The sequence below is a fragment of the Trichomycterus rosablanca genome, chromosome 25, assembly GCF_030014385.1.
Source record: "Trichomycterus rosablanca isolate fTriRos1 chromosome 25, fTriRos1.hap1, whole genome shotgun sequence".
NCBI classification, from domain to species: domain Eukaryota; kingdom Metazoa; phylum Chordata; class Actinopteri; order Siluriformes; family Trichomycteridae; genus Trichomycterus; species Trichomycterus rosablanca.
The window spans coordinates 567,691-580,935 of NC_086012.1; the positions used below are offsets into that span (position 1 = coordinate 567,691).

The 13,245-nt window shown below is 48.6% G+C and overlaps 1 protein-coding gene across 1 annotated transcript; it reads left to right on the forward strand.

Moving 5' to 3' along the window:
• Window positions 1–692: 692 nt before the first annotated feature.
• trpa1a (transient receptor potential cation channel, subfamily A, member 1a) lies at window positions 693–13,156 on the forward strand. Its single transcript, XM_062987217.1, has 27 exons — window positions 693–737; window positions 841–991; window positions 1,169–1,344; window positions 1,574–1,681; window positions 1,765–1,873; window positions 1,956–2,101; window positions 2,225–2,361; window positions 2,451–2,499; window positions 3,371–3,470; window positions 3,553–3,653; window positions 4,472–4,641; window positions 5,227–5,391; window positions 5,934–6,048; window positions 7,011–7,177; window positions 7,526–7,616; window positions 8,298–8,357; window positions 8,463–8,564; window positions 8,655–8,725; window positions 9,656–9,809; window positions 10,404–10,493; window positions 10,570–10,739; window positions 11,092–11,221; window positions 11,362–11,544; window positions 11,635–11,703; window positions 12,057–12,161; window positions 12,248–12,354; window positions 12,918–13,156. Exons 1-27 carry the CDS (start codon window positions 693–695, stop codon window positions 13,099–13,101), a joined length of 3,255 nt encoding a protein of 1,084 aa, XP_062843287.1. The 3' UTR covers window positions 13,102–13,156.
• The last annotated feature ends 89 nt before the right edge of the window (window positions 13,157–13,245 follow it).

Genomic DNA, 13,245 nt, shown 5'->3' on the forward strand with positions numbered 1-13,245 from the left:
ACGTCATTTTTTAACTACATAGTAGAGTAGAGAAAAAATAAAAACAAAGAATTTATTTATTTACAAATATATTTTTTAATTATGAGTGTACAAATATGGCATGTAAAGATAAACAGAATAAAAACTGATGCAAAACACAATTTATTTTATATAGAAATTTAGCAAAGCACAAACACTAACTGTGCTCGGGAAGTTTATTATTGAATATTTTTTTAAACAATGCATTTAAAGGTGCACTGGTCTGTGTGTCGGTGGCCCGGTGGGTAGCACTGTCGCCTCACAGCAAGAAGGTCCTGGGTTCGATCCCCAGGCGGGGAGGTCCGGGTCCTCTCTGTGTGGAGTTTGCATGTTCTCCCCGTGTCTGCGTGGGTTTCCTCCCACAGTCCAAAAACATGCAGTCAGGTTAATTGGAGACACTGAATTGCCCTATAGGTGTGTATGTGTGTGTGTGTGTGTGTGTGCCCTGCGATGGACTGGCGCCCGGTCCAGGGTGTTACTGTGTGCCTTACGCCCACAGATAGGCTCCAGCACCCCCCGTGACCCTGACTGGATAAGCGGTTAAGAAAGTGAGTGAGTGGTCTGTGTGTAATAGTTCCATACAGTGTGTGTGATGTGTGTGTGATGTGTGTGTGTGTGTGTGTGTGTGTGTGTCCAGGTTCGAGTCGTAGTGCTTTCCCGAGCTCCTGATCCTGATGGACGTGGACAGAAACCACTACATGTCCACTAACATCTTTGAGGTCTCATTAAATTCCATTAAAACCAGTATAATCTCATTTTGTTGTGCTGGTGTTGGGCCTGCACGTGTAAGCTGGATGTTTGGTGGTTTGGTTGTTGTTGCAGTGGGCACTGGATGGTGACGCGGCGGCTCTGAAGTGCCACTCAGACAGTCTGAAGGTGACAGACGATGGTGGTGCCACCCCGCTTCACTACGCCGCCTCGAAAGGTCACATCCGCATCATCAGACTCATCATGCAGATCGCCGGCGCACACGGTACGATTCACAAATATTATAAATGTATTTCAATCATTTATTTTTACTTTAAACTTTGTAAATATGAAGTTAAATGTTTTTATGAGTGAGTGAGTAAATGACTGAATTAAATGTTCTACTGTTTCTGATGCCAGAGCCACTGTGACCCTGACCACCCCTGTTGTGCTGTGTGTGTAGAGCTGGACGTGGTGGACGATGATGGGAACACGGCTCTTCACTGGGCCGTTCAGCAGGATCAGTGTGGAAGCTGCTCGGCTCTCCTCGATCTCGGGGCGAATCCCAACGTCCTGAATAAATCCTCGTTCTCGCCCCTGCACCTCGCCGTCAAACTCAAGTACAACCACATCGTCGAGGTAACGCAAACCAATAACAAGGGAGGGAGGGTGTGTCGGGAGAATATACCTCCTTATACACCATCAGGGTCTCCAGCAGAGAAAGAGAAACTGGCTACGATACACTGGGAGATGGGCAGGGTGGATATGGTTGCAGAATTATGCCCTTCTGCCTTGCCATTCTTGGTATGTGAGCTCTGGTTCGTTTTATATAAATAAAACATTCAGCGTTTGTTTTTTTTTGGCACAGGAGCTCCTCTCAAACAGTCAGACGGTCGCTAATCTGGAGGGAGATTTGGGAAACACTCCGGTAAATCTGGCAGCTTTAGGGGACAACCATGAAGCGCTGTGCATACTGGTAAACACGACCTCTCAGATTAGGTTAACCTCTGGTAAACTGGCGTATTCGAGCGGGCTCTGAACCCATCACCTTCTTTCCAGCTCAGGAACGGCGCCAAACTGTGTCAGCAGAACAAGCTGGGTCACTTCCCCATCCACTCCGCCGCCTTCGCTGGAGCCAAGAGGTCCATGGAGGTGCTCCTCCGAAAAGGTCTCAGATGATCTTCAATGATCCTCATTATAATGGTTTATAAGATCAGAACCTCCCCACTGAGTCTGTGATTTTGGAACAGGGGAGGAGATCGGCGTTCCCCCCGAGAGGCACATCAACTACCTGGACAAGTCCAGCTGCAGTCCTCTACATCTGGCTGTACACGGAGGGAACCTCGACGTCATCCAGCTGTGTATCGCCTGTGGAGCCAAAATCGACCAGCACCAGGTTTAAACCTCAAAAAATCATTAATATTTATTATTATCAAATCTAGCATCAATGCTAGTAAATAATAAACGTTCTGATGGAATTTATCATCATCGTCGTTGTTTTTTTTCTTCCGTCCCTCAGTGTGATAAATCCACGGCGCTGCATTTCGCCTGCACCCAGGGCGCCACGCCGGCGGTGAAGATCATGCTGAGGGCGTACGACAGAGTGCTAGACATCGTCAACATCACCGACGGAGCCAACCAGACGCCGCTCCATAAGTATTGAGACAGAACTCTGCATGAACGGTTTCATCTAGCCGAAGGTTTTAACCATCTATTGACGCTTGTTGTCTTGTTGATGTTTGCAGGGCGACGATTTTCGATCACTGTGAGCTGGCGGAGTTCCTGATCTCACAGGTAACCGAACTCCACTGTGTAGCGCATCTATAACCTGTAACATATAGGATTTTTATAGGATTATTATATTACAACATAAAACAGAGCACTACGTATAATTACAGAGAATATTGGGACAGTGGGAGCCTAGTAGGTGGGGCTTTGGGCTATCAACTGAGAGGTTGAGAGTTTGAATCCCAGCTCTTCTATGCAGCCACTGGTGGGCCCTTGAGCAGGGCCCTTAACCCTCTCAGATCCAAGGGTGCCATACAATATCTGATCCTGCGCTCTGTATAAGCTGTATATATGACAAATAAAGGCATTCTATCTATCTATAATATTACAGGCTGTTGTAGCCTAGCGGTTAAGGTACTGAACCAGTAATCAAAAGGTCGCTGGTTTAAGCCCCACTACTGCCAGGTTGCCACTGTTGTAAACATAAAAAATGCTATGTACGCAGAGCAGTCTTATTGCGCTAGCTCTCAAGCTCTGAGACTCGACCCCAGGACCAACAACTTTCAGACCCTGGGTTGTGACCCTTAGGTGGGTCACGAGCCGAAAAAAAGGATTGCAGAGATTGCAAAGGATGAGAGAAATAATAATAATGATAGAAACTTGTACACGAACATCCTTCTGGAGGCTTTATGTTACATCTTGTAAAACACAGTGGGAACAGATGCAAAATCATGGACAAAATGTGCGTGGCTTGAAAAGAAGTTTGCAAAACCCTGAACTACACACTCGGAGAAGAGAGCGGGTGCTAGTCTGCAGATTTTATTTAATTTACATTTTTTAAATTTGATTAACCTCGCTGCTCCAGTTTTTCTGTTTATTATAAGTAAGGCAGATTTTTTTTCCCAGCATGCTTTGCACCTCCTTGTTGTGCTTTCAGGGTGCGGACGTCAACTTCACCGACTGTAAAGGCCACTCGCCGCTGCTGCTGGCTACCAGCTGTGGTGCGTGGAAGACCGTGAACCTGCTCCTGTCCCGCGGTAACTCCGGGCTTTTTTACTGACGGTTCCTCATGTGGTGGAACCTGGAGGATCTTTATCTGGTTGTGATTTCTGGTTTCAGGTGCTGATCTGATGGTGAAGGATAAATCCGGCTGTAACTTCCTGCACCTCACCATCCTGCAGCCTCGGGGTCTAAGGAACCTTCCAGCTGAAGTTCTGCAGGTCGTTCATGCTTTCTGTAAAGCTCCGTCACTCTTATTAGGGTCTTTATTGATGTTTTAGCTTCAGAACTGGTCAGAACCGGTGAAGCTGCTCAGATTTTCAGACGTTTGGTCAGTCCGAGCCGTGATGATGAGCATGGTTTCCACATGGTGAGGTTTTACTTCCATCTAGTGCTGAACCAAAGCACTGACACGGTGACCGACTCACCTCAGAACAGTGTAGTGGTTTCTTTGAGGGTTTCTCCTCTAAAGCATCGGTTCTTAACCATTGAAGCCAAAAGTGACCAGCTCCACCCACCTGAAGGCTCTTGTTAAACCTCATTCTGTAGGCGCTTAGGTGTTTGAATCTCAGCTCTGCTACCAGTCGGCTGGGCGCCCCCTAGTGCCTGAGCAGAGAAAATCATACACTAGTCTGCTGGGAGGGAAAAGACCAGACTAAAAAAATAAAGTGGACGCTGTGTAAGGACCCTGGTTAGTAGCCTGATGCGCCTGTACAGAAGTGGAGGAACGTGGAGATCAGCGCATGACTCTCCGTGTGCAAGACCGACCTCACACGCCGATCCACCGAAGTACGAGGGGATAAGAAGGGGTTGGTGGAGTGCACATGTGTCGGAGGGAGGGCGTGTCAGGAGAATATACCCTCCTCGTACACCATCGGGGTCTCCAGCAACAGGAGGCTGATTGGCTACGATAAACTCAAGGACTCAAGGAAGACAAGCATCAAAGCTTTGTTTAACTTGCACCTCTTTAGTGGAATGAATTCCTCCTCAGTCTTTTAATAAATATATAATAAACATATTTTATTGCTTCTGTCCACAGCACGAGCGAGTGAGAGACCTCCTGAACGATGAAGATTCGGAGGGTTGTACCCCTCTGCACTACGCCTGCAGGCTGGGGATTCCAGAGTCAGTGAAGAACATGCTGGGCCTGGAGGTCTCGCTCGACCAGAAGTCCAAACAGAAGAAATCAGCGCTGCACTTCGCAGCCGAGTGAGTGAACCCACGATCGTTTACCATGTGTAGCGCTGAAATTATATAAGCGCAAAAATATGTGGACACCTGAAAGCTGCCAGATTTACCAGAGTGTTTCCCAAATCTCCCTCCAGATTAGTGAACGTCTGGATGTTAGTCAGGAATTACTGTTCCAAAAAAACAACAACACTTATTTATATTAAATGAGCCAGAACTCACATGACAGGAATGGCAAGGCAGAAGGGCATAATTCTGCAACCATATCCACCCTGCCCATCTCCCAAATTATTGTAGTTCCACTTTCTCTGCTGGAGACCCTGATGCTGTACGAGGAGGGAATATTCTCCTGACACGCCCTCCCTCGGACACGTCTTCTTATACGTGATCTCCACGTTCCTCCACTTCTGTACAGGTGCCTCGGGCTACTAACCAGGGTCCTTACACAACGTCCAAGACCACGCCCACTTTTTAGTCCCGTCTTTCTCCACCCAGCAGACTAGCAGCCGATTGTTTCTGCTATAGGCACTAGGGGGCGCCCAGCTGACCGGTAGCAGCGCTGAGATTCTTCTGGAATCTTGATCTCCATGTCTCTCACTTTTCCAGGTACGGCAGGATCAACACGTGCCACCGACTCCTGGAGACCATGACGGACACCCGACTGCTGAACGAGGGCGACGAGAAGGGCATGACCCCGCTACACCTGGCATCGCGTGGCGGCCACGTCAAAGTGGTTGAGCTTCTCCTTCGAAAAGGGGCTCTGTTCCACAGGTACGAATCTTGAGTAGGGGCCCCAAAGGCTCCTGGAACTCCAGGGTCTGGTTCCAGATCTCCTCTGATACACCTCACACGTATTCCAATAAGTCTGTAGAGACAGGATGTATAAATGGTGGTGACTTCTCTGTGCCCATATACACAGGGTTAGATTGACTCCACTTATTAAAATGACATGGAACAGTGGTCTCTTTGACTAGGTTAGGAAAAAAGCCCCTCCTCCTTGCCCCCTTGATCGAGGGACAGGGTCTGACAGCTTCCTCCATGCTGGCGCCTCGACCACACCAGCGACGAGGAACCCTGTTTAGCCATAGTAGCGCCCCCTACAGGCTCACAGCCAATCGTGTGTCCGTGTAGGAGCCCGGCCGGCTGATAGCACAGCTGAGACTCAAATTCAAAGCTTAAGGGCTCAAGATCTCAGCACTGGTGTGCTAACGTGTTCTACACTTGCGCCACTTGTTTGAGGATTTAAACTCACAACCTTCTGGTTGCAGGTTCGAATCCCTTACCCTAACGCTTCTGTGTGCTTGTGTGTGCAGCGATTATAAAGGCTGGTCGTGTTTGCATCACGCCGCGGCTGAGGGATTCACACAGACCATGGAGAGATTACTCGTCTCCGACATCAAGCTTCTGGATAAAACCGACACGGAGGGAGTAGGTTCCAATCCCTTCTGTACCTTCTGTTTTATCTTCTGTCATAGCCAAAAGTATGTGGACACCCCTGTCAGTGAGGTTTGGTGTGGAGGAACCTCAGCCACAGAACGTCGAAGGCGAGTCCGGCCTGCTGGTGCAACATCACTGCCTGGCGTAACGAGCACTGATTCCCACAGGCGTGGTCCAGAATCTTGAGGAGAGCTTTCTCAGAAGTAAAAGAAGTGACAGGGTTAGTGCAGGGGTTTTTAAAGCGACCCATCAAATCTCGGCTCTGCTACCGGTGGGCTGGGCGCCATCTACCGGGCACAACTAAATCAATTGAAGCACAGGCAAAAAAGAAGGGGCCTCCTTGTCTTTGAAGTGTGTCTGTGGGAATTTGTGCCCGTTCACAAGTACAAAACATGACAGCATTTATATGGCTGGACTCTGATTGATCAGTGGATGTTCCGGTTCTTCCCAGAGCTGTTAAGTGGGGCTGAGATCAGAGCTCTGTGCAGGACACTGGAGCTTCTTCATGTCTTTATAGAGCTCGCTCATGCTGGAACAGGAAAGGGCCTTCCCTAAACTGTTGCTGCAAAGTCAAAAGCATATCATTTTTGCCTGGAGCAGGTGGATCTACCCTCCTCAAACGCAATCGCTAAATCAGGAGAAAAGGGAAAAAATGCAGAAATTTTTTTTTTGTGGCAATCTGGTCCCACTCTGGTTTACGAGATGTACGGTAAAGCCTCCACAGGGGGGCGCTCATGTACAAGTGTTTATGTGTAAAATTTCTTTATTTAATTATTAGTACCTATTTTTGGGATGGGGAGATGACTCAGGATAGGATGTCCGTCCAGTTTACGATCAGGTGTCCACATACTTTTGGGCCGGCAGCATCAGGACGCCCCGCACGCTGCTCTGTAAACGCCGTGATTAAAACTGTGTTGACGTCACCGTGGTGCATTCTGGGATGTGTGTTTAAGAACACGGCGCTGCACTTGGCGGCGAGAGCCGGACACGTCACCGCCGTCCAGCTGCTGCTGCTGAGAGGAGCTCAGATCCTGCTGAACTGGAGCGAGGCGTCGTTCCTGCACGAGGCCGTGCACAACTACAGGAAGGAGGTCGCCATCGCCGTCATCGACAGCGACAGGTCAGAGTCCCATCATGCACCTCATCAGACACGCCCATCTCATCCTTACATCCACCTCGCCCCTAATGCACCCCTGATTATGTTAGACATATCCTAATGATATCAGTATTGTTAGTAATGTTAGTTCTTCACTGGCTTCCCCCCTTTTTCACCCAGTTCAGTCGTAGCCAATCGGAGCTTAGTCTCTTTTGCTGCTAATGCCACGCCCAACCCGGTCGAGAGGGTCGAGGGTGTCGGGCTCCCTCTCCAACATAGACAAGAGTCGGCTCTGTAATCAGCAGCCTCCCGACAATCTTCTCACAAGGCTTTGAAGTGTGTCTGTGGGGATTTGTGCTTGTGTGTCTGTAGGTGTGTGGAGGCCGTCACCACGTTTAAGGTGCGCTCAGCTAAACGCTGCATCGTTATGGACATGATCGAGTTCCTGCCTGAATGTTTCAAGGTGAGAAAATATTTTATATTTCAGTAAATAAATCAGTTTATCCTGGTCAGGGTTTCAGTGGGCTTGGTTTTATCGGGTAACACTGGGACACCCCGGGGACAGGGTGCCAATCCATCGCAGGGAACTTTCTGCCACTTAGTGGATGCTTTAATTCAAGACAATAGAGGCCTAGTGGTTAAGGTACTGGACTAGTAATCAAAAGGTCGCTTGTTCAAGCCCCACCACTGCCAGGTTGCCACTGTTGGGCCCTTGAGCAAGGCCCTTAACCCCTTAATTGCTGAGATTGTATAATGTCACAATACTGTAAGTCGCTTCTGATAAAAGTATTCACTAATCAATCAACCGGTCCAATACCTTCATTTTTTACCAATTTACCAGTTTAGTCGTAGCCAGTTCCTCTTCCTCTGCTGGAGACCCTGATGGTGTATGAGGAGGGTATATTCTCCTGACACGCCCTCCCTTTGACACAAGCCCTTCTTGTTCGTGAGGTCGGTCTCGCGCACGGAGAGTCACGCGCTGATCTCCACGTTCCTCCACTTCTTTTCCCACCCGGTAGACTAGCGGCCGATCTTGCCTGCTGCGGGCACTAGGGGGGCATCCAGCCGACCGGTAGCAGAGCTGAGATTCGAACTCTGAGAGCCCAGTCCCTGCTGAACCTAAACGTACGATTTTCTTCTTTAGCATCTGCTGGACACGTGCATCAAAGAATCAGATAAAGACGTGAACTCCTGCGACTACTACGTATGTTTTTATAACCAGTATATAATAAAATAAACCGATTATTCTGACCCGGGGTTTAATTCTGACCCGGGGTTTAATTCTGACTCTCTGCTCTGACCACTACAGCTGGAGTATAACTTCCAGTGGCTCCAGCAGCCCATTCAATACGCCAAGAAGAGCGAGAACAAAGAGAAGAACGGCATCTACAAACCTCTGGTCGCCCTGAACGTGAGTGTGACAGCACACACAGCGATCCTGATCATGTCTGCGTTTACTGTGAGTGACCAATAAGTGACCGAGTGCTTCTTCTCTGTTCAGGCCATGGTGGAGTTTAATCGCGTGGAGCTGCTGACCCATCCGCTCTGCAAGAAATACCTGGAGATGAAATGGTCAGGAACATCTGAGGGTTTTAGACGCGACTCTGATTTGATGTTAAAATTTTATTATCATTAAAATATTCGACTTTGAAGTGCTGAGGCGTTTTAGCGATGTAGAATCCCAGCAGCACATCGTTTGTGGTTTGATGGGAACCTTTCAATCCATCTCAGATTAATCGGACCTTAAATCCAACCCTAAACCCCTTAACCCTAAACCCTAACCCTTAACTCTAAACACTTAACTCTAAACCTCTAACCCTAAATCCTAGCCATAACCCCTTTATCCTAACCCCAGCCCTAACCCTAAGCCCCAACCCTTAACTCTAAAACCCTAACTGTAACCCTAACCCTAAACATCTAACCCTAAATCCTAGGTGTAACCCTAAACCCCTAACCCTAACCCCTTTATCCTAACTCCAGCCCTAAACCCCTAACCCAACCCTTAACTCTAAACCTCTAACCCTATCACTAAATCCTAGCCGTAACCCCTTTATCCTAACCCCAGCCCTAACCCTAAACCCCAACCCTTCAGTCTAAAACCATACCTTACCCATAACCCTAAGCTCATAACCCCTAACCCTAATCCTAAACCCCTAACCCTTAACCACAACATCTAACTTAAACTTAAGCCCTTAACCCTAGATTTTTTTCTGCATCCTAATTTGCAAGTTTGGAAAACCCCTCTCAGTTTATCTTATCCATACTTATACTTATACCATAATGACCAGAAGTGAGTCTGAAGGAGAAAAACAACAACACTGTACCTGCTGTGAAGTACGGTGGTGGCAGTGTTTCACTCTGGGCTGTTTTGCTGCCAAGTGGAACTGGTTCATTTTCACGTGTTGTGAACTCAGGAACTCTGAGTATATTAAAGGTAGATAATACAGGTACAGTATATATAACTGTGTATAGTATCTAAGATTAGAAACTTGGTCTCTGCAGGCACGCGTACGGAGTGAAAGCTCACCTGCTGAACATGACCATCTACACACTGGGGGTTTTACCTCTCACCTACCTGATCGTCAAACTGCGGCCCAATCTCACCGTGAACCAGAACGTCACCTCCATCAATATGATGACCACCACACTGGACAAGGTACTCCAGCACCCTAATACACTAACCCTAAACTCCAACCCTAACACACTAACCCTAACCCTAGCATGATGACCACCACACTGGACAAGGTACTTCAGAATAAATAATATTTCCTGAACCCAACCCTAAACCTTAATTCCAACCCCAACCCTAACCCTAAACCCAACCCTAGTCCTTAATTCCAACCCTAACCCTTAACCCTGAACCCAACCCTAAACCTTAATTCCAACTCCAACCTTAATCCCAAACCCAACCCTAGACTTTAACCCACACTAACCCTAACCCAGTATAACCTTAACCCTAACACACCCTAACCTCTTAACCCTCACCCTAAACCTTAACCCCAACCCTAACATCCAACACTAACCACCTAACCCAAACACCAACCCTAAACCCAAACCCGACACATCCTAACTCTAAACCCTAACTTTAACCCTTAACCCTAAACCTGTAACTCCTAACTCTTAACCCCAACCCACTCCAACCCTAATTCTAGACTCTCTCGTTCCTCTCAGAATGATGTTAGTAAAACAGGACTGACTGTATCTCCCTGCTGTAGGAATGAGAATCGTTTTCTCTGTTCTCCGTTCACAGCAGTGTTACGCCATCACGAGCTGCATGTTCCTGGTCTTCACCATGAACCTGTACGCGGTGGGTAAGGAGCTGGTGCAGATGGGGCAGCAGGTACGGTTATGAGCTTTCACACTGGTGTACTGATTTACACCCCACACACCCTGAAGTTTTGGTTTCTGTGCTGCAGAGACTGAAGTACCTGTGGGATAAGTCTAATCTGATGGACTGGGCGTCGGCCGTCTGCTCTCTGCTGTTCGTGGTTCCTCTGCTGCTGAACGTGAAGGAATCGTGGCACTGGCCGGCGGGCGCGTTGGCATCTCTGGCATCCTGGGTCAACCTGCTGCTCTACCTACAGAGGTACGTCTACACCCCACTGGTACACGTTTATTTTGCTCTTCAAAAATAGTTTTTTTTATAAGGGGTTCAAACACTTTTATTTCTGCATTTTCTCCCTTTTATTGAAGCCAATTACTCTACTCCACTACTCCACTCTACTCCAACCCTTAACCCCAACCCTAACCCTAAACTCTAACCCTAACCCTTTACCACAACCCTAACCCAAACATCAAGCCCCTTATCCCAACCCTCGCCCACGTCACCCAAGTTGGCGGCACTACAGTCAGTCACATGGACAGTATTATATTACGTTGTTTGAAATTGTTTGGAGTCATGTTTGAGGTTTTGGGTGTTTCTGTTTTGCTGTGTGCAGGTTCGAGAGGTTTGGGATCTATGTGGTGATGTTCCGTGAGATCTGCAGCACTCTGCTGAGCATCATCCTGATATTCGTTTATCTCATCCTGGCCTTCGCCTTGGCCTTCTACGCTCTGATGATCGATCAGGTGGGTTTGAGCAAACAGATGAGAATTAAGCTCCGTGGTTGTGTGTCCACATATTATCGGTCATATATTGTTTAGTCATTGGAGTCAGTGCGAATATGAGACGTTGTTGTGGTTTGAGACGTATCCGTTCCCGTCCGCAGAGGAACTTCGGTGGGATGTTCCTCTCGCTGATGCAGACCTTCGTCATGATGGCGGGCGAGATCAACTACCAGGACACCTTCCTGAAGCCCTACATGACCAATAAGCTGGCCTTCCCCGTCCTGACATACAGCATCTTCATCTGGTTCGTCCTGCTGGTGCCCATCCTGCTCATGAACCTGCTGGTAAGCTCCACGAGACCGCCGGCCGCGCACGCTACATCAGAAACGTTAGCGTCCGTCCATCCGTTCTGAACGCCGTGTGCTCGCTTGTAGATCGGATTGGCCGTCGGCGACATCGCGGAGGTGCAGAACAACGCCTGCCTGAAGCAAATCGCCATGCAGGTAAATATGGAACCCTTCAAGGCCTTCCCCAAACTGTTCATTTACATGACCGATTTACTATCTTTTGCATTTTTTGTCATATCCACTTCCCCAATTGTAACTTCCCCCACCCATTTAAACAAGCGTGGGTGCGGCCAGGACCTGAAGATCTGGGTTCGATCCTGTCATTAAATCAGTCTGTGAAACAGTTGGCATGTGTCACTGTGTCCCAAAACGTGCAGAAGGTGGAGTGGCTGCTCTATATTTACCCCTAGGTGTAACCGTGCGTGTTAGCCCTCGTGTCCGGTGTTTCCGGGTGCCGCCGGACCCCGCCCGGGATGAATAACCTGTACAGTAAATCATTCGCTCCACAGATCGAGCTCCACACCAATCTGGAGGAGCGTTTACCCTACTGGTTCATGAAGAGGGTGGATCAGGTGACGGTTCGGGAGTATCCCAACAAGTGCTGCCCGAGAAAGGTAACGGTCACACCCACGTCCACCGAAACTGTCTGTGTGTGGAGCCGGGCGGCGCCTGACTGCTGGTGTGTGTTCTGTGTGGTCAGAAATCGATGGCGTGCAGACAGAAGGTGATGAAAGCCAGAGCTCGTCTCAACCCCAACTCACACCAGTCCACGCCCATCGAGTGGGAGCTCACCAAACAGAAGTACAGGTACGAACCGGACGGTCGGGAAAACCCCGGGAATCACCGTAAACATCAAACCATCCAGATGATCGGTTTGGGACCACGGCTGGGGATTGGTTGATGTTTGGTTGATGTTGAACGTGTTCCTCCACTTGAGGTTCACTCGTGCACAGCGGTTAAGGTGCTGGCCTAGTAATGTAATCGGAATGCTGTTGGTTCAAGCCACACAGACTGTCGGGCTCCTGAGCAAGGCCCTCGACCCTCGAATGTCAAATCATAAATCGCTTTAAATAGAGGCGCCTCCTAAAGGCATCAGATGTAAACGTTAAATGCGACACCGGCACCGCTGATTCTCTGTGGTGGGGCGCTGGCGTATTGGACCGCTGTGCCACCTGAGCGCCACACCATATTTATTTATTTTAAATATAAAACAAAAATGCTGTTTAAGGCAAGAAACAAACTCGATTTCACACGTCATTCTCTTTCAAACCGAGTCAGAACAGGAGCTGAATGGAGCAGGTTGAGTGTGTTTATCTCCGCTCTGTCATGGCACTTGATGCAGTGTGTGTGTGTGTGTGTGTGTGTGTTAGATTGAAGGAGATGTGCGACTCGATGGAGAAGCAAAACAACCTGCTGAAGCTCATCGTACAGAAGATGGAGATCAGCTCCGAGGCGGAGGAATGTGACGGGCCGCCCATCCGGCACGCCGGCAAACTCCACAGCAGGAGCAAGTGGGGGCCCCTGCTGCGGGCTGTTACTGCCAGGAAGAAGTGATCGCACCGGGCACAATTACTGCCATGCTAATCTTGTTTTATTGGAGTGTGTGTGTGTGTGTGTGTGATGCCGAGATGTATCATCATGTACCATCGTGTGCAGCGTTTCTGGGTGGTGCCGGACCCACTGCGACCCTGTACAGGA

Bases quoted from the DNA above. Each gene is read 5' to 3' on its own strand.
- trpa1a (XM_062987217.1), top strand. From the start codon at position 693: ATGGACGTGGACAGAAACCACTACATGTCCACTAACATCTTTGAG. The intron at 10,740-11,091 runs GTACGTCTACAC...TGCTGTGTGCAG, and splicing joins CTGCTGCTCTACCTACAGAG to GTTCGAGAGGTTTGGGATCT. The intron at 12,355-12,917 runs GTACGAACCGGA...TGTGTGTGTTAG, and splicing joins CTCACCAAACAGAAGTACAG to ATTGAAGGAGATGTGCGACT.